This window comes from Panthera tigris, chromosome B4 (genome assembly GCF_018350195.1).
Source record: "Panthera tigris isolate Pti1 chromosome B4, P.tigris_Pti1_mat1.1, whole genome shotgun sequence".
Taxonomy (NCBI): domain Eukaryota; kingdom Metazoa; phylum Chordata; class Mammalia; order Carnivora; family Felidae; genus Panthera; species Panthera tigris.
In genome coordinates, this window is record NC_056666.1 from 13,302,850 (window position 1) to 13,323,252 (window position 20,403).

Consider the following 20,403-nt stretch of genomic DNA (forward strand, 5'->3'; position numbering starts at 1 on the left):
ACTCAGCAGCAATCAACATCGTCTCGATAAATAACCAAGTGTCCTTTTTCCCAGACTCTGGTTGACGATTACCATCTTGCTAGGAGACCTAGGAACAAGTAGGAAGACATTCAAAACATCTCAGCTGATAATCAGACTGCATCTTCTCAAGAGGAGAAACAAAAAAAAGAAACTGTAAATGTGAGGCTACCTCAGAAAGATGTTATTTACCCAAGACCTTAGAGAGAAAACACTTCATTTCTCTTTATACCAGTAAATGTAAGCCTGGTAGTTGTATTCCAATACTTGTTAGCTGCAATTAGCATTTTAAACGTTCTCAAACACTTTAATTGCCCTCTGCTTTTTTCACATCTATTACTATTTACTCGAAGAAACAAGCAAGCGTAGAGTGGTTCGATGAAATGGAGTTAATGGCCTCAAAACTGCCCCCTTGGGAAACTGCCTGGTTATTACAAGAATGCAGCTGTAGCTTGAGTCGTGTTTGTAACCCATCTTCTGCATTGCCCTTTAGAACTCATGGTTTACCCTTGGATGTAGAAAATCTTCACTGCCCTGAGTACATTTCATTTTCAAAATAGAGTCTAATACAGCTGGGTAATCAAACTGAGTAATAACTCGGGGCTGGAAAAAAAAAAGGCACAGAGAGACTGGAATCTCCAAACTATTTTAACTAATAGTGCAGTATAATCAAGCATACAGTTTCCCAAAGTCACTTTTGGAGGGTAACATTAACCTAGCTAAATAAGCAGAATAATTTCATGGTCACACCTCAGATATGTTATATGTACTAGCTCATGGCATTAAAAAATGGCCCTTGCCAAAATACACCTCCCACTGTTCTACCAGGCTACTTAGAATTCAGAATACTTCGATCTGACGGACAGCTAGCTGCTGCTAAAATACCACATATTTTATACAAAAAGTAGCATGATCCCTTACCATGAATTTGTTTGACACAATGAATTGTCAGCCTGACTGAAGCAAGACAGAGGACATAACTGATGGGGGTGGCTGGGGGGGTGTCAAAGAGGACAGTCACCAAAGGAAGACCCTAAAACCACCTTCTACTGAAGGTGAACACGGCAACCCCCCTTCGGTTCCAGATATCCACCTCCAACAGATCAGACAAACACAGCTGCGTGGTCCAAGCGCGTGGTGATTTTTATTAAGAATAACTTTGGTTCTAAGAATTCCACCCTCAGTTCTGTAATACTTTCCATTAAAAACAATTATACAAGAGCAAATACAAAAAATATTAAATTATGAAAACAAATCCATTAAGGCTCCCTTTATATATATTATATACACTCAAACAAGTCAAGATTTTTCAGAGTAGAAGAATAAAGTCAACTGTTGCAGCTTAGAAAGCAACACTACTTTACTACCAGACTATAAAACACTGAACTATTTTAAGAAAACCACAGAGTGGAAAAATGGAGCCATTTCTGTCAAAAAGTGGCTCAAAGCACAAAACTGCCCGGATGTTCAGGAGTCCTAGGGGTTTGGACCGTACAGTATTAACGTGTGGAGGGGAGACTGGCACCCTTTTAAACTCAGGCTTGTGAGCTGAGCTGAGCTGACGGCTTCAGGGAGCTTCTCGACCTGTACATCCCACTGTTTGGTCATAAGACATCACCTCACGCTATTTACAAGTCTTCTGGCCAGACCTTGTAGTACTCGCTACATGTAACTGTGCAGACTGGGGAGTGAGACTGGGAGGGAGATGCTTTTGTCATTTTTCTTCCCAGTGAAGAACGAATTCTAGGTAAGTTCTAGGAACAGAATCGGTCCTTCTAAAGGAGTCTGTTGGGGACCCTTGAGAATTCTATCGAGTGGCAGAATTACTTCAGAGACGCAGGACTTAAGATCCAACATCCAGTTAGGTGAAAGGCTACGAGCTAGTCCTGAATCTTCATCCTGCAAATCTCATCATTGGTCCATATACACAAAGACAGCACTCCAGTCAGCGTGCAATCAGAAATGTACCTTCAAGAGGATCACGTGACATACCTTCTTCTCTCAAAAAGAAGGAGGATGGAAAAAAAATAGTTACCATTCCATCCTTCAAAAGTAGACTATTACAGAGCAACATTTTATCTTCAGCATCTCATGTTTCGTTCAAATAATACCCACTGGTGAGAAATCACCCACTGCGGGTGTGGTCGACATGTCCTCTAACTGGCAGTATGTGCTGTCTCTGTGTTTACCTTCATCTTGTTCACATGAGGACTGAGTATGAGCCTGTCAACTATGGAAACTAAAGCGTTCCCATAGAAAGCTAATTTCTACTATGCTTATTAGGATTAAAAGCTCGGGATCCAGTTTTCTATGAGCCTTTAAAGGAGAGGACTCTGCAATGTAGAAATTACTGGCTGAATCGTCTGGATGGAGAACATACTGAATCCACATGAATTCTTCCAGATCACCCCCAGTAAAATGTACCAGCGGTAATAAAACGTACTTTGCGTAAGGATTTCGCTGTTGTCCGCCTGGGACTCACTTAGGATAGCAAGCTAGCTGGTGTGCGGAAGCTGGGCGGCCTCTCCCTTCACCTCAGCATTTCCTGAGGTGCATACGGTGGTCATCACCGCTGACAGAGCAGCGAAAGAGTCTTTCTTCACCGGAAAAAAAAAAAGGCAAAGCAGTATGTGATCCTTGATCCGAAATTTCCAAAACTGGGAAGTCTAATGATATCCAAAATGTACAGATGCTATCAACCTTCCACCTAGGCCTCCTGGAGACCGATCTACGTTTGTTTCACATTAGAATACCCAGACAAGTCCTCCTTGCCTGGCTCCCGATGGGAGTTTCCCCCACACTGTTCTCAAAGATTTGGACCCTCTACTTTTGACACTGAAGTTGGGTTATATGGAACTAGTTTTTATACTCCAAAGGAGCGGAAGGATTGTTTCATATAAAGGGACTAGCTCGGCAAGAAATTCAAACACAAAACAAAACAAGATCCTAATAGTTATCAAAGCAAGAATTGGATTTATACAATGTGCCTTCTCTGAACTGGACTGTCACTATGGAGCATTCTAGTATCAGAGAACCAAAAGCAATTAAAATAAGATCAAGATGGACCTTTATGTGTTTTTTGTTTCCGTATGTTTTACGTGTAACTTGTTTGCGTATTTTTAGGTATTTTTGTTTCCATGTTTTTAAACCTTCTCACCCTATTTCTGAATCTTAATGCCAACAAAGGTAACAGCTGTGCTCAACATTAACATCAACATTCTCAGGTGTCAACCTAACACGGGTGACAGTAGGACTACACAAGACAATTCTGGATTCTCAACAGAGAATTTACAAATATAAGATGTAACAGATCAATGCCTTTCTATGTGATCTAAATTATCTAGCAGATACTTAAAGGAAAAAACAAAACACGTTTTGTTTTTTTGTTTTTTGTTTTAGATTTTAGAAGGAGAAAGGCTCTCTGCCCCACTAAACTTGGACTGAAAGAAAAACCAAGTAGTGCAATTCTGAAGAATTTATTCCAGTGTCCTCTTTCTTTTTTGCTGTTGTGGTTTTGTTTTTGTTTTTTTTAAGTCTCTGAACGCAGGTTCACTTATCCCAACTTAAGTGCTGGTCAACGTCCTTCATTTGGCGAATAGAAATCAACTGTCACAGGTCATTTATCCACCCAGATTGTAGGAAAACCAAAACCAAATCCTTTTTAAAGTAACAATTCTCTGCTGGCTGGGGTTCTCTCCAGGGGCTTCTGCCCTGAGCTTAAGTGCTGCGGAGACACCTGCACACGGCCTCCCCGTGTGGTGTGCTGGGCGCGCGGTCTCTGTGGCCCAGGCCTACGACTCCTGCGCTTGGGCCACTTCTTGGCCTGTTCTCCTGAGATTGCCTTTAACCTTCACAAACTCTGGGGTGTTTTCTTGTTCTTCTTGCAATTTCTGCTTCTCAAGTTCATGCTAAATGAAATTCAGAAACAGGAAAATTATTTACAAAATGAGAGGCTTTTCGAAACACTCCTCCTCTTTCCAAAGTCCCTAACACCTTCATTTCCCAGTGGAGGAAATTCTCTCCCAGTCTCCACCTTAGGTGTATATATGTACGGACATGTGCAGGGCCTGGGGTCGTCCTGCGAGGGAGCAGCAGCCCCCCCAGGTGGTACTACCAGCAAAACCAAAACCAAAAACCCAAAAATCAAGGCTACGGAAACAGGATCCCGAGACCAATGTGCAGTTGGTTGGTGAGGCTGAATCTCACTCAATTGCTTGAGCTCCCCAGTGCTCTGCTGTGAGTTCAGTGATATTCCCCAGTTTGGGCTTTGCCTCCTGAATCCTTGTCTTTACCTCATTTGAATGTGTTTTATTTAGCCCATTAGCTGACATTCTGTCTCATAGTTTCCTTTTGTGAAATCAGCATTTACATCTGACAGGTCTGGTAAATTTTGCTTGTTCCAACATTCTTATTTCTCAGGACAGAAGAGATAACTTTTGAGAGGAGTCAACCAGAGAAAGTCAAATACTGCATGATCTCCCTTATTCGTGCAATCTAGAGAAACCAAAACTGTAAACGCAGAGAGTAAAATGGCGGCTAGCAGGGGCTGGGGAAACGGGAGAGATGTTGGTTAAGGGTAGGGACTTGCAACCAGTAGGGAAGTAATACACAGCACAGCACAGTAATTACAGCCACCAAAACTACACTATGAACATAAACAAACAAAACTACGCTATGAACAGAAACACGCTAAGTGACTAGACCTTTAGTTCCCAACGCTGAAGAAATGATAATTACGTGATGTGACGGGCGCTAGCTAACGCTTCAGTGGCAAACACACCGCAATATAAATGCACCAAGTCAGCACGCAGTACACCTTAAACTCACATAATACTGAATGTCAGATGGATCTGAATAAAGGAGAAAGACAACTTTCATCTCACTCTCACCTGCTCCAGCTTCTGCTGCCGTTTTAATAGTTCTATTTCCAAGTCAGATTTCTTCTTTTGTGCTTCTTCTTCTTTCTGCTTTATTACTTGATCTCGTTTTCTCTTTTCCATCACCTTTTGCAGTTCTGGCTTATTCTGAGGGGCAAGACCCCTGCATAAGTAAGTAAATAAATAACAAAATTAGAAAGTCTTAATCTTAAAAACAAAAACAAAAGGAAGTTTTAATCTAATGGGCACACCCATCATGAACAGAAATTTACGGCGTCAGCCACAGAAAAGGGGTCTACTGAATTAGCAGCATCACTATGATGCCTACTAGCTGCCAGTCAGCACGGGTGGTGTCAGGAATTCACGAGCACGGAAGAGAGACAAGAACAACTTCCAAGAGTACGCAAAATGCATTCATTCAATAAAAATGGACTGAGCACCTACTGTGTGCCAGATACTAGGCTATGTAAAGGGTAGTGAGGATGGTTTGGAGGGGGGGAAGGTCGGAATAGCAGGCTCATTCAATGGGTATTATGATCGCTTATGATGCTGATGGAGACGGAGAAGATGGAGATGACAGAGAAGAGGAGGACAGGGATGACACAAGATGAGGAAGGTGGAGATGGAGAAAACAGAGATGGAGTGATGGGGATGGAGATGACAGAGGAGAACAGAGATGATGGAGATAGACAGAGATGGTGAGGATGGAGATACCCAGAATATGAGGTGCCTCCACCTGAAGTTTTAGGGAAACCTTCCCAAGATGCAACGCATCCGACCCTTGGTTTCACCTCAGGTCACGATCTCATGGTTCGTGAGATTGAGCCCTCGTCGGGCTCTGTGCTGACAGCACGGAGTCTGCTTGGGATTCTCTCTCCCTCTCTCTCTCAAAATAAATATTAAATACACACACACACACACACATATTGCCTAGAGTTAGGCTAGCACAGAAATGTAAACAGCAAAATGGCCCTGGACCCCTCTTCCAAAATTCTCAAATTTGTCGTAGGGCTCTTGTATACCAGAAGGCACATCTAAGATTTCATCACTGCTGGGGGGCAGAGAATTCTGATCCCTTGACTCCTAGTGCTCCATACAGTGGAACTGCTTCAGATGTGTAGTTTACTACTGATGATGCACGGAAATCAGGCTTCAGGGAAATTTTACTTTTCTAAGAGATAAATCAGGCTGCCTTCTTTGCAGATGGGGAGAAACAAAAGCAAAACTTAGACCATTCCCTAGCAACCCTGCACCCAAAATGTTTGGGGTAAGTCAAGGACATTTCCTTAGGTGGAACTTCTATGTTTAACTGTTAGCTAGGACATTGCTGGTTTCTATTTTTCTACCATTTCCTTAAGATTTCTTCAGTCCAGGCTTTCCACAGTGCTGGCTCAGTCAGCCTACCTCCTCCTGTCTTCCTTCTCTCTTTAGCAAGTCTCCACTAGCTCTCAAGTAATCTCAACTTGATACTAACATTTACTAAGAGCATTTAAAATAAAAATGAAACAAACCACAGAACAGGAAGAACATCATCAATTTCAGGCAGCATAGGGTGGAAGTGATGGTGGGCGTATTCACTCTCACGCACCCACACACATGCACACTTGACCTGTCAGTGACCCAGGCTTTTCTGGGCAGCAGGAAGGGCCCTACTGAATCAACTCAGGACTGAGATGGGCCCATGCACCTTCCCACGCACCTTCTGGTCCTGCTGATGGTGACTGCTAGTCTGTAATTCAGGAATGTCTACCTTGGTGGTGGTTCTCTAAACTATTTCAATCAACCAATGTGTCTCAGCATCTGGGAGTCATCTGAGTAACTGTTAAATCAAATAACAATTTCCCAAGTGTGGGCTCTGGCTGCAAGAAACTCGTCAACACACTCCTCTCAATGTCTTTCAAGTTCACACTATTTCATCTGTAAACAAATCCTCAATTTCACACTTCTGCATTTATCTAACTATAATTTTTTAAGATTCTGGCATCTCCCCTATCTCCATTTTTTTAATCACAAATGTTTCGAAGTTGTTTACAGAGTAAAGATCAGTATATGCCATCACTACAGATAAAGGATGCATAGTCAAAATAACATGTATCTTCATTTTCCCAATTTTCATTAGCAGAACTTTTAGTAAAAACGAAGAATGAAAAGCATTAAATTCAGCCAAAAAAAAAAAGAAACAAAGGAAAGGAGATGAGTTACTTCTGTGATTTAATTAGTGTGTTTTGCAGTTACTAAGATCTTATGATGGGGGCACCTGGGTGGCTCAGTCGGTTGAGCGTCCGACTGTTGGTTTCAGCGCAGGTTATGGTCTCACGGTTTCGTGGATTTGAGCCCCTCATCAGTCTCCATGCTGACAGTGCGGAGCCTGCTTGGGGTTCTCTCTCTCCCCCTCTCTCTGCCCCTACCCGACTCACGCTATTTCTGTCTCTCTCAAAATAAATAAATTTAAAAATAAAGATTAAAAAAAAAAGATCTTATGGTGTCGACAGAAGTATCGAGGAACTATTCTGGAAGTTAAACATGAAGTGTAATAAAAACTACTTATGGTACTTTGCTCACAATAAATGTAAGTGGCACCTGAGCATAAGAAAATATGTTTGTAAATAATCTGAGTAAAGACCCACTCAGTTCCATGACTATTAAAAAGCTTCAGTAGGATACCACAGACAGAATTAAGGGACTTAAATTTTAGGATTAAGAATTTAGCTATCTACATAATTGAAATTTCAAAAATTTTCCTTTCCCTTTATTTCACTGGCAAAATTAACCTCAACGGTTATTAAATTCTTCTGGATTATGCAAAGGATGCTCAACAACTTTGATGTTATGAACACTAAGCTGGCATTCTGCTGCAGCCTATGAATGGGTTTAACTAACATCCAGTATTCATTTTCTAGTCAAAGACTTTACACAATGGAGACAGTAAGATAAAATATTTAGCCACAGAAAGCTCAGGGAAATGGTGCTTATCTGATAAATGTTCTGCACTTACAGCAGTCAAAAAGTCATGCAAATTTAGTTAATATTTTATCACAGAAGATCACATCACTTTCTGTGCTGAATGGAAAGTCAAGCACTGCCCATATGATTCTGAGTTGAAAACTGGATCAGCCTGTAGAGAGTGCCCAGAGACAAAAACAAGCCACTCCAAATCTCATGGACTATAGTGTCATTCTTTGCATGCTAACAGCTGATTTCTCTTTAATCACTTCTGACAGATACAATTAACAAGCACTTTCAATTCCTCTATGATTGACAGGTGCTTAAGTCCTGATGGCTTTGCACCACTCGACACCAACAGTTATTTCTGGGTCTAGTTCCTGTGACTATAATGTGACAGAGGACACCCAAGATAGTTTTTTAAATTCGTAAGTGCTCTTTGCAAAAACAAAACAAACAAAAAAAAGGTAGGTAACATATGCACCCATATATGTAAAAGTAAAAGCACACCTAAACTCCCTGTTAAGCAAATCTTGGGAGCACCACATACACTGTATTCTATGTGGTTAGAATTGTACAGAGTTGAGTCCTTGCCCCACGGACCATTTCCCATTCTTACACCCACAGATAACTAAGACTTTGGTCTGTCCTCTTCCATACTTTCTATGGCCTCCTCCTCATTCTTCTGAACATCTGCCTAAGATGTCATGGCACAGAAGTGCCATCATTTTCCCACTCCCCTGACAAACATTTAGGTTGTTTCCAGTTGCTCCCTATTAAAAGCAATGCAGCAATGAACTTCCTTATACATGTATACCTGCCCTTTTATAGAACTATTTCTGTTGGCTAGATGCAAAAAAGTACAACTGCTGGCTGACCAGCACATTTTACATTTCAGTGGATATTTCCAAACTGCCCTCCAAGAGAGGCTCCAACAATTTATCTTTCTACCACTAGCGATGACATGTACAGACAACTTTTGAAGGTACATTTCACATTTGACATAAACCACTGAATACATCAAGGGACAGACTGGAAGGGTCTATATTCATTCACTCCACCCCCACCCCAGACACATAAAACCCATAAAGGTGAAATTCCCTCTCTCCTCACCTGGGAGAGCACGGAGCCAGAGGCAAGGGCTGGCTCAAACCCTACCGGAACAGCTCCCCTCCCCACCCAGCCAAATATCTCCTGGCCTAATTTTTTTCTTAGGGTAGAAGGGGAGGGTTGCATTTGGATTTCAAGTCCTTGATCTTTAAATCTTGGAATCTTCTGGTTTGACCTGTCTTTATCTACATTTTTGGCTTGAGTCATTTCTACCTGCATGGATTCTAAATGCAAATACTTCTAACTCAACTTCCCATATTTTTTGCCACGTGGTACAGCAACAAGTATCTACTGAGGAACTATCTGTCCAGCAAAGCATATAAAATGAACAACGAAAATCACAGGAAACGAAATTGCTGACTGGAAGGTACAAGCCAAAGAACCAATTTTAGAGATGTGTTTAGGTGATTGGATATTCTATATCTGTGACCAAAAGTACTTTGTGGAGAAGATAGAATCTCTCTAAGTTATATAAGAAATATACCTATATTTTTAAGACCTCTCAAGCACTTTTTTTTTACATTTTTATGTTTGAGAGAGAGAGCCTGAGTAAGGGCGGGGGGGGGGCAAAGAGAGGCGAGCAGGGATGGGGGGACAGAGGATCTGAAGCAGGCTCTGCGCTTCAATCCCTACATTTTACAGCATCAAGACTGCTGTGGGGCTCAAACTCATGAACCGTGAGATCATGACCTGAATGAAGTCAGATGCTCAATCGACTGAGCCACCCAGGTGTCCCGAACACTCATCTTTCAACTACAAAAACTAATTTCTTTTGAAATCTGCCAACTACAAAAAATAATGCCTCTTGAAATCTGCCCTTTAAGCCACTGGGAATACCTACAGAACCTGAGAAGCTGACCAAAGGTCTTCATAATCAGACCTAATGGCAGACTGTAACCAGATCAAAATTTAAAAACTCTTAATCTAAAACTGATCTAGGTCCAAAAGACGGTAAGTAGAGGAGAATTATATCCTTGACAGGGTGTAGGTTTCAGAGTATTTATGAGTATCTACGAGTATTTGTTTTCCTAAACAGTGAATCTGCTTTTATCTTATGATCTCTAAAATGTAACCTGAAAAACTCTGTGAACCAAATGCTCCCGGGTTTTGAGCCAAATTTATGCCTAAGTAGAGCAAAGGTACAGGGCTCCATGGAATGCTTGCTTTGCGTTGATCTCATTTCTGTCTCCCTCTCTTTTCTCCACTTTTTTTTCTGAGTGATACTATTACTCTATTTGGTTTATCTGTATGAATTGCTTTTTATTCTATGTTTATTCTCTGAGTTTTCTTGTATTTATGTCAAATTAGGGTAACCCCAAGATAACACACACTGGGTTACTGGAAAGATCACTGGTTAAGATAAAATATGGGAAGGTCCTTTACAAATTGTAGAAAAGGAAGCAGACTTTCATTATGATTCAAGCCAAAAACCAAGTACAATTATCCTTTAACCAAATATATGTATTATCCCTCTAAAACTTCCTATCATTTGGCACAAAAATTTCTAGATTTTCTAAATTTAGAAATTTTATTTCTAAATAAAAACCCCAGAGTCTCTAGTAAGTATATATGATAGAAGATAAATCAGAGAAGAAACTGCTTGAGACATTTTCACTCCACAAACCAACTGTATTTCTAATGTGAGGACCCCACCAAACTAAGATCTTATCTTCAAAAACCTGAAAACATAGGATGAGATACATGCATTGGATTTTGAAACCCACCTTCCTGCCTTTTCGGTTTCTTTTCCCCCTCTTGATATACTTCAAAAGCCAGGCCACAGCCCTTCAGAGAAAAGGGGGAAGAAGCAATGGGAATTTTCAGAAGATGCTACATGGGAGGTGGAACATGGATGGGACTAACTGAACATTTATTTTTTAAATTTATTTATTTTTAATGTTTATTTATTTTTGAGAGAGAGAGAGAGAGAGTGAGTGAGGGAGGGAGGAGGAGAGAGGGAGGGAGACACAGAATCCAAAGCAGGTTCCAGGCTCTGAGCTGTCAGCACAGGGCTCAACTCAGGGCTGAAACTCATGAACCATGAGCTAGATCATGACCTGAACCGAAATCGGACGTTCACCCAACTGAGCCACCCAGGCGCCCCGAATTGAGCATTTGTTATACCCCAGTCATTTTAACAGGTATTCACACGTTACTATTTAAAAATTTTTTTAAGTAGGCTCCATGCCAAGGATGGAGCCCAACGTGGGGCTTCAACTCACGATCCTAAGATCAAGACCTGAGCTAAGATCAAGAGTCGGACATTCAACCAACTGAGTCACCCACGCGCCCTTATTTACTTTGTTTTTATTAAATGTTTTTATTTATTTTTGAGAGAGAGAGAGAGAGAGCGCGCGCGCGCGAGCATGATCAGTGGAAGGGCAGAGAGAAAGAGGGACACAGGATCCAAAGCAGGCTCCAGGCTCTGAGCTGTGAGCACAGAGCTGGACACAGGGCTCAAACTCACAAACCATGAGATCAAGACCTGAGCTGAAGTGGGACACTCAACCAACTGAGCCACCCAGGTGCCCCATCCCCTATTTATTTTTTGTAAGAAGGATATTTTTATCCCCCATTTCATAGATGAAGAAACGTGTGTCAGGAAGGGGGACCTTGTCCAAGGTCATAAAGGTAGGTCAAGTTAAATGGCAAACCAGGATTTAGATGATTTCCCTCTAACCTCAGAGCAACATCCTCTCTACACCATGGTACTTGAGGGAACACCAGCATTCTCCCAAATTACTTGAGCTGGGCCTGGCTAAAGAGTCAGCTGTGTAAACAAGGAAAAGAAATCATGGGCCAGAGAAAGTCAGACAGAAGGAAGGTCTATTTTCACAGAAAATGACTACTCTAGAAAATTTGGAACCAGATTCGATTGTACAAACCTATACGTTTTAGATATAACCCAGGGTACTAAGTACAGGTTTGTGGAATAATTTGTAGGCTATAATTCAGAGAACAAGTGTGCCAATTTTGGTTTTACCTTTGCCTCTCTTCCGACTTGGAGCCTTTTCATAGATATAATAGAAGAACAAAACCAAACCAAATAAAACAAAAACAGCTTGGGCCAGAATGTCTCTTACCGGAGATCAACCAAGTCCCCTCCTCCCACTTTACAGATAAGGCAACTGAGGACCAAGAGGTAAAAGACGATCAGAAAACCACTCAGTGGCAACTGCTACTCTTTTGGAGTACATTAAACTTTTGATCTTTGTACCAAAATGCAGGCCATCATTTCCCAGTAAGACTGTCTTCAAACTCTGTGGTCTATTTAGGAACGTACAGTTCTGCTTTGCTTTGGGCATGATATCAATTCTATATATTTTTTCTTTTATGTGACAAAGATGGTTAGAAGCTAAGCACTTATTCAAAAAGGATCAAACGTGCATTCAGTTTAATCAGCATGAATCTAACAGCATACTGGGGCACGTGAATAATGCGTGGCAGGGGTGCACTAGGGAAGGAGAACTGCCGCCAACATCTCTTCACATTTTTTTATTTTTATTTTTAAATTAGGCCTTCCTGCTAAAATATGACCCGGCTGCTTAACTTGGTCTGTATATCCTTCAGTTCAATGGGTAGCTACTAAGGCTGAGTAAAGAGTGGGGCAATGAAGGACCCATAAGGTCCCACAGTTAAGATCAACAGTTTCTTTCTGAAGATCCAAGAAGAGCTCCAAAGGAAGCTTTAAAGGCTCTTAAATAAAGTAAGTAATTCTGTGTCCTAATAAATAAAAATAATTTTGTATCCTTGGCTCTCCCAGTCAACCTGCCCTGCCCAGAATCACTTAAAAAGCAGACTATACCAACCCAACATCCAAATTTTTTATAGCACACATGGAGCAAACTGTCTACAAAGAAGATAAAAGGTAAATGTTTTCTCTCTTCCAAAAAAATAATAAATGCCCCAAATGTAAGGGGCAAATTCAGAATTTTTACAAATCTAACAAATAAGGTATTCCTCTTCAACTTAGGATACTCTTTTATCCTTAATCGATCCCCTCACATCCAAATTCTAAAGCAGGTGTCTATTCTCAAAGAGGACACAGTTCTGTAGAATGCAGAGTCACTCCAGCAGATGACGGGACTTTATGGGGGGGGACGGAGTGCCCTGGCTCAAGGACACCAGAAGGAACAAGGCAGCCTTAAAAACCATCAGGAAAGGTAAACATCTCTGAAGCTGAAGTCCCCAAAGGAAAATTCTGCTCAGGAAACCACCGTACCTTTTTTGATTCATGAGAAGTTCCCTGTGAAGATCCTGATGGTTGCGGGATGTTTTGACAGGATTGACTAGTTTCTGAGGCCTAATTAGCTCCGGATTGTCATCTTCCATGTAGTCTGGCTCAGCCATGATGTTTCTCGGAATGAGATAGGCGTCCTTGAGGTCACTGTCCTCAGACGGGCCGTCTGAAAGAGAAAGGTGACACGGTCTCTGGTCTTTCCTGCGGAGGCGTGCCATCCCCCAGGGCCCACCTCACTGCTTCACTGAAAACTCCTCTGAAGCTTCGAGAAAGCAGGAGGCAGAGAAAAAGAGACACAAAAATGGCCGTGGTTTTCCGGGTGACTAAAGCAAAGGGGACCCACGATCTGACTCTGGTCACTACTGCTCACACTTTAAGTTTCAGGTCACACAGGATGCTTCCTGCCAACATGTCAAAAGACCAACTTAACCCCATTACAAGCACCTGGACACCTGACCGGGATCCTTCATTGCTTCTTTCAGCCCCCTCCCCCCACCCCCGCAATGAATGTGCACCAGTAATGGGCAGACCCATGACACCCATCAATGTTGTGAGGCTTCTCGAGCGCAGAGCACTGCTCCTGATGTTGCCACTGGCCGGGGTCTCCTCTCCCCTTACATGAGCACCCAGCTCACATTGTCCTCCGCTCCCTCCTCAAACGTCACCTTCTCAGCGAGGTCTGACCTCTCCCTACCCTACTTAAACCCAACCCGGCCCCCAGTTCTTCCCCGCTGTCAGTCCTGTGAGTTGGCTTCTTGGTTACTGGCTCTCGAAAGCAAATGCTCCCGAGGGCGAGAATTTTGTCTTACCCACCCCCTCTCCAGCTGCCCCACAACAGTGCCAGAAAAAAAGGAAGTGACAGGAAGGGAAGAAAGAAGGGAAGACAAAGGGAGAATACTTCGCGGCAAGAACGCGTCTGTATAGGTTTTCGGCGGGGAGGGCAGGCAGTCACTGGAGCACAGCGCAACAACTCCATGGAATGCCTGGGCAGAGTCCCACGGCCTTTCTGGGCTCAGACTCCTGATCAGTAAAGCAAAAGGAACAGAGGACGATCCCCAGGGTCCCTTCCGCCACCATCACCGCCCCCACCCCGTGTTCAATTCTAGTCATTCATTCTATGATTTAAGTGTGTGTCCCCCCATAAGAGATGCTCAGGGCACAGGTCTCCCCCCCCACACGCCCCTGTGGCTATGCAGGGGCAGTGTGTGGCACACAGTGGGCACTCCACGAACATTCGTGATATTTAATGAGACAGAAGAACAAACTCAGCGAGGGCAAGAGCTGGGAGGAAGAAGGCTGGCTGGGCATCAGGCTGGAAGCTGATGGGTCCAGCCGGCAGGCACTCCATTGCTGTGGACCCCTAGGCACTTTTGGTGTTGACCTCAATCCTGCTCCCCTGCCCCCAAAACAAATCTGTCCAATATTTCAACATAATTAACATGCCATTTCATGCTTCCCTGTCCCTGTATGATGACTTTATTTCCCAAACCAAAAATGAGATGCAGAGTCTGACTATGGCACAGTATTTGACATTGGGCCTTCCCTCAAAGTCCAGAGAACATGCTTACTAATTCTCTGGCCAGTTTGATGCCTCTAGATGGAACAGCGACCACAGAACAGGCAAAGGTTGGGGGAAGACCCGCACGTGCATGGGCTCACACCCAAAACGGCCACCTTCCCCCACCTCTCCAGGGACACGGAGAGAACAATCCCCTCCATGCCTCCCGGCCCAGCAGTGGTGCAGATGTACTTCCACCAGGACACAGAGGAGCCAGGGGTTTCTGCCTATTCTCCCCAAGAGTCAGAACCGCTTCTTTTGCAGCTCTAAATCCCCAGGCCCAGCAAAGTGCCTGGCACATGGCAGAAGCTGAATAAATGTTAACTGAATCAAACCTGGTCTAAACTAAAAAAGTGGAGAGGTCTTCCAGGGATAAGCTCCTCGACGGAAGACAAGTTCCATCTTTATTTCTGCCCATGACATCAACCCACCGAGCAAACGTGAAGTAAAAGCACGTATATTCACACAAGATGAAGGGAGGAGAGAACACACGGTGTTGTTTCCATGGACTTGGGCACAGGAGTGAAGGGGTAGGCAGTGGAAAAAATAAAGATGTGTTTTCAACTAAAAATTTTAAAACAAAAACAAAAACTGGATCCAGTTGCAGTCAGTCACAAGCAGGAGTTTTGCTCTCAAGGTCATGAAGATGCTTTCCCAAATCCTGAACTATTCCAAACCACTGGTGTGTTCTTCCACACCCAAGGGGAAAAGATGTTCCAAGCAGCAGTTAGCAATCACCCAGGGCCCGTACGTGACCATGTGTGAGCCTAGCAACAACCCAACGAACAGAAGAACTAGAATCTTCACTTTGCAAACAATAAAACGGGGAAACAAAAAGTAACTTGTTCATGCTAATATTACTAGTAATGGGAAGCTCAAACTAAAATGAATGTCTCTGGTCTCAAACCTGTTCTCTCTACCAAATTTGCTATTTTTATACCAAAATCTCTTGAAGATTAATGTGAAAATAAAGAGATTAAAAATCCAAAGAATAAAGAAATCAGCTAAAATAGAAAAACTGTGGATGCACTATTTGTTTATATATTTTAGGTTTAATGGCATAACTGAGGCTCAGAATTACTGAACACTGAGATGTGCGTAACAACTTACACCAAATATTCCTTGGACGCTATTGACATGGATCCTTTAAATCAGAATGCCTGCAACCACAGTGACTGGAGAATTACAAACCTTGACGGTGGCAAGTCAGCAAGCCCATCACGGCCAGCCTGGTACGCTGCCCCACACCAAAGTGTGCTCTTTGACTGATATGTGAAAGGCACCATTCACACCTCTGTGTGGCCCCAGAGGTCTTTCCATTCTCATTAATGAGCAGACAAGAAGGCCTACAGGATCCCATAAAAGGATCTGTTCCTCTGCTCCAAACCATGGATAATCTCCATGACACTGAATCAAAACAGGTCACAGCCTCCTAAGGTCAGTATCACCTGGGGGAAGGGGAGCCCTGTGGACGTGGGGCAAAGCAAAGAACTCATGCAAAGGCCACAAGGCAGCAGTGTGCCTGGGGGGTGTGAGGAGCTGCAAAGAAGCCAGCGGGGCTGGAGGAATGAGTGTCAGTGAGGACACAGAGGTGATGCAGGCGGGGAGGGGTCACGTGTCATGGGGAACGTGAGGGCCACTGTAAGGACTCTTGGCCTTTACTCTGGAGACAGCAGAAAAGACATTCAGGATTTCGAGCAGAGAAGTGACCACACCGGACTCCTATTTTTTTATTTTTTACATCTTGATTTTGTTTTGTTTTTTTTCCGTCTATAATTATTTTTTTAAATGTAATTTATTGTCAAATCGGCTAACATACAATGTGTACAGTGTGCTCTTGGTTTAGGGGGTAGATTCCCGTGATTCATCGCTTACATACAACAACACCCAGTGCTCATCCCAACAAGTGCCCTCCTCAATGCCCATCACCCTTTTCCCCCTCTTCCCGCCCCAAATCAACCCTCAGTTTGTTCTCTGTATTTAAGAGTCTCTTATGGTTGTTTTCTTTTTTTTACAATTATTTATTTTTGAGAGGCAGAGACAGTGTGAGCAGGGGAGGGGCAGAGAGAAAGGGAGACACAGAATCAGAAGCAGGCTCCAGGCTCTGAGCTGTCAGCACAGAGCCTGATGCGGGGCTCAAACCCATGAACTGTGAGATCATGACTTGAGCCGAAGTCAGATGCTTAACTGACTGAGCCACCCAGGCACCCTAGGAGTCTCATGGTTTTAAAAGACCACTGTAGTTACTGAGTTTAAAACAGCAGCAGCGGGGGGAGGTTCCGGAAGATGGCGGCGTAGGAGGACGCGGGGCTCACAGCGCGTCCGACCGATCACTTAGATTCCACCTACACCTGCCTAAAGAACCCAGAAAACCGCCAGAGGATTAGCAGAAGGGAGTCTCAGGAGTCAAGCGCCGACTATAGGCCCACGGAAGAGGGTAGGAAGGGCGGCGAGGCGGTGCGCGCTCCACGGACTGGCGGGAGGGAGCCGGGGCGGAGGGGCGGCTCGCCGGCCAAGCGGAGCCCCCGAGTCGGGCTGGCAAAAGCGGAGGGGCCGGACAGACTGTGTTCCGACAGCAAGCGCGACTTAGCGTCTGGGAGGTCATAAGTTAACAGCGCTGCTCGGAAAGCGGGAAGGCTGGAGGACAAAGGGAGGGAGAGCTGCTGAGCCCCCGGACGGCAGAGCTCAGCTTGGCGGGGAACAAAGGCGCCAGCGCCATCTCCCCCGCCCATCCCCCAGCCAAAATCCCAAAGGGAACCAGTTCCTGCCAGGGAACTTGCTCGCTCCGCGCAAACACCCAACTCTGTGCTTCTGCGGAGCCAAACCTCCGGCAGCGGATCTGACTCCCTCCCGCTGCCACAGGGCTCCTCCTGAAGTGGATCACCTAAGGAGAAGCGAGCTAAGCCTGCCCCTCCAGCCGTGCACCTTGCCTACCCACCCCAGCTAATACGCCAGATCCCCAGCAACACAAGCCTGGCAGTGTGCGAGTAGCCCAGACGGGACACGCCACCCCACAGTGAATCCCGCCCCTAGGAGAGGGGAAGAGAAGGCACACACCAGTCTGACTGTGGCCCCAGCGGTGGGCTGGGGGCAGACATCGGGTCGGACTGCGGCCCCGCCCACCAACTCCAGTTATACACCACAGCACAGGGCAAGTGCACTGCAGGTCCTCACCACGCTAGGGACTCTCCAAAATGACCAAACGGAAGAATTCCCCTCAGAAGAATCTCCAGGAAATAACAACAGCTAATGAACTGATCAAAAAGGATTTAAATAATATAACAGAAAGTGAATTTAGAATAATAGTCATAAAATTAATCGCTGGGCTTGAAAACAGTATACAGGACAGCAGAGAATCTCTTGCCATAAAGATCGAGGGACTAAGGAACAGTCACGAGGAGTTGAAAAACGCTTTAAACGAAATGCAAAACAAAATGGAAACCACAATGGCTCGGCTTGAAGAGGCAGAGGAGAGAATAGGTGAACTAGAAGATAAAGTTATGGAGAAAGAGGAAGCTGAAAGAAAGAGAGATAAAAAAATCCAGGAGTATGAGGGGAAAATTAGAGAACTAAGTGATACACTAAAAAGAAATAATATACGCATAATTGGTATCCCAGAGGAGGAAGAGAGAGGGAAAGGTGCTGAAGGGGTACTTGAACAAATAATAGCTGAGAACTTCCCTGAACTGGGGAAGGAAAAAGGCATTGAAATCCAAGAGGCACAGAGAACTCCCTTCAGACGTAACTTGAATCGATCTTCTGCACGACATATCATAGTGAAACTGGCAAAATACAAGGATAAAGAGAAAATTCTGAAAGCAGCAAGGGATAAACGTGCCCTCACATATAAAGGGAGACCTATAAGACTCGTGACTGATCTCTCCTTTGAAACTTGGCAGGCCAGAAAGGCTTGGCACGATATCTACAGTGTGCTAAACAGAAAAAATATGCAGCCGAGAATCCTTTATCCAGCAAGTCTGTCATTTAGAATAGAAGGAGAGATAAAGGTCTTCCCAAACAAACAAAAACTGAAGGAATTTGTCACCACGAAACCAGCCCTACAAGAGATCCTAAGGGGGATCCTGTGAGACAAAGTACCAGAGACATCACTACAAGCATAAAACATACAGACATCACAATGACTCTAAACCCATATCTTTCTATAATAACACTGAATGTAAATGGATTAAATGCGCCAACTAAAAGACATAGGGTATCAGAATGGATAAAAAAACAAGACCCATCTATTTGCTGTCTACAAGAGACTCATTTTAGATCTGAGGACACCTTTAGATTGAGAGTGAGGGGATGGAGAACTATTTATCATGCTCCTGGAAGCCAAAAGAAAGCTGGAGTAGCCATACTTATATCAGACAAACTAGACTTTAAATTAAAGGCTGTAACAAGAGATGAAGAAGGGCATTATATAATAATCACAGGGTCTATCCACCAGGAAGAGCTAACTATTATAAATGTCTATGCGCCAAATACCCAAGCCCCCAGATATATAAAACAATTACTCATAAACATAAGCAACCTTATTGATAAGAATGTGGTCATTGCAGGGGACTTTAACACCCCACTTACAGAAATGGATAGATCATCTAGACACACAGTCAATAAAGAAACAAGGGCCCTGAATGATACATTGGATCAGATGGACTTGACAGATATATTTAGAACTCTGCATCCCAAAGCAACAGAATATACTTTCTTCTCGAGCGCACATGGAACATTCTCCAAGATAGATCATATACTGGGTCACAAAACAGCCCTTCCTAAGTTTACAAGAATTGAAATTATACCATGCATACTTTCAGACCACAATGCTATGAAGCTTGAAATCAACCACAGGAAAAAGTCTGGAAAACCTCCAAAAGCATGGAGGTTAAAGAACACCCTACTAACGAATGAGTGGGTCAACCAGGCAATTAGAGAAGAAATTAAAATATATATGGAAACAAACGAAAATGAAAATACAACAATCCAAACGCTTTGGGATGCAGCGAAGGCAGTCCTGAGAGGAAAATACATTGCAATCCAGGCCTATCTCAAGAAACAAGAAAAATCCCAAATACAAAACCTAACAGCACACCTAAAGGAAATAGAAGCAGAACAGCAAAGGCAGCCCAAACCCAGCAGAAGAAGAGAAATAATAAAGATCAGAGCAGAAATAAACAATATAGAATCTAAAAAAACTGTAGAGCAGATCAACGAAACCAAGAGTTGGTTTTTTGAAAAAATAAACAAAATTGACAAACCTCTAGCCAGGCTTCTCAAAAAGAAAAGGGAGATGACCCAAATAGATAAAATCATGAATGAAAATGGAATGATTACAACCAATCCCTCAGAGATACAAACAATTATCAGGGAATACTATGAAAAATTATATGCCAGCAAATTGGACAACCTGGAAGAAATGGACAAATTTCTAAACACCCACACTCTTCCAAAACTCAATCAGGAGGAAATAGAAAGCTTGAACAGACCCATAACCAGCGAAGAAATTGAATCGGTTATCAAAAATCTCCCAACAAATAAGAGTCCAGGACCAGATGGCTTCCCAGGGGAGTTCTACCAGACATTTAAAGCAGAGATAATACCTATCCTTCTCAAGCTATTCCAAGAAATAGAAAGGGAAGGAAAACTTCCAGACT

General features: G+C 43.4%; 1 protein-coding gene across 10 annotated transcripts in view; it reads right to left on the minus strand.

Annotated features, from left to right (window-relative positions):
• Positions 1 to 1,735: 1,735 nt before the first annotated feature.
• FAM107B (family with sequence similarity 107 member B) overlaps positions 1,736 to 20,403 on the minus strand; it is a 165,155-nt gene continuing 146,487 nt past the window's right edge. For all 10 annotated transcript variants that reach the window (XM_042991097.1, XM_042991102.1, XM_042991105.1 and 7 more), the window contains 3 exons: positions 13,171 to 13,354; positions 4,908 to 5,058; positions 1,736 to 3,926 (listed from right to left, as the gene is read on the minus strand). In XM_042991097.1, coding sequence (XP_042847031.1) covers positions 3,810 to 3,926; positions 4,908 to 5,058; positions 13,171 to 13,354 — 452 coding nt within the window. In that variant the 3' untranslated portion in view covers positions 1,736 to 3,809. The remainder of the gene's footprint in view (positions 3,927 to 4,907; positions 5,059 to 13,170; positions 13,355 to 20,403) is intronic.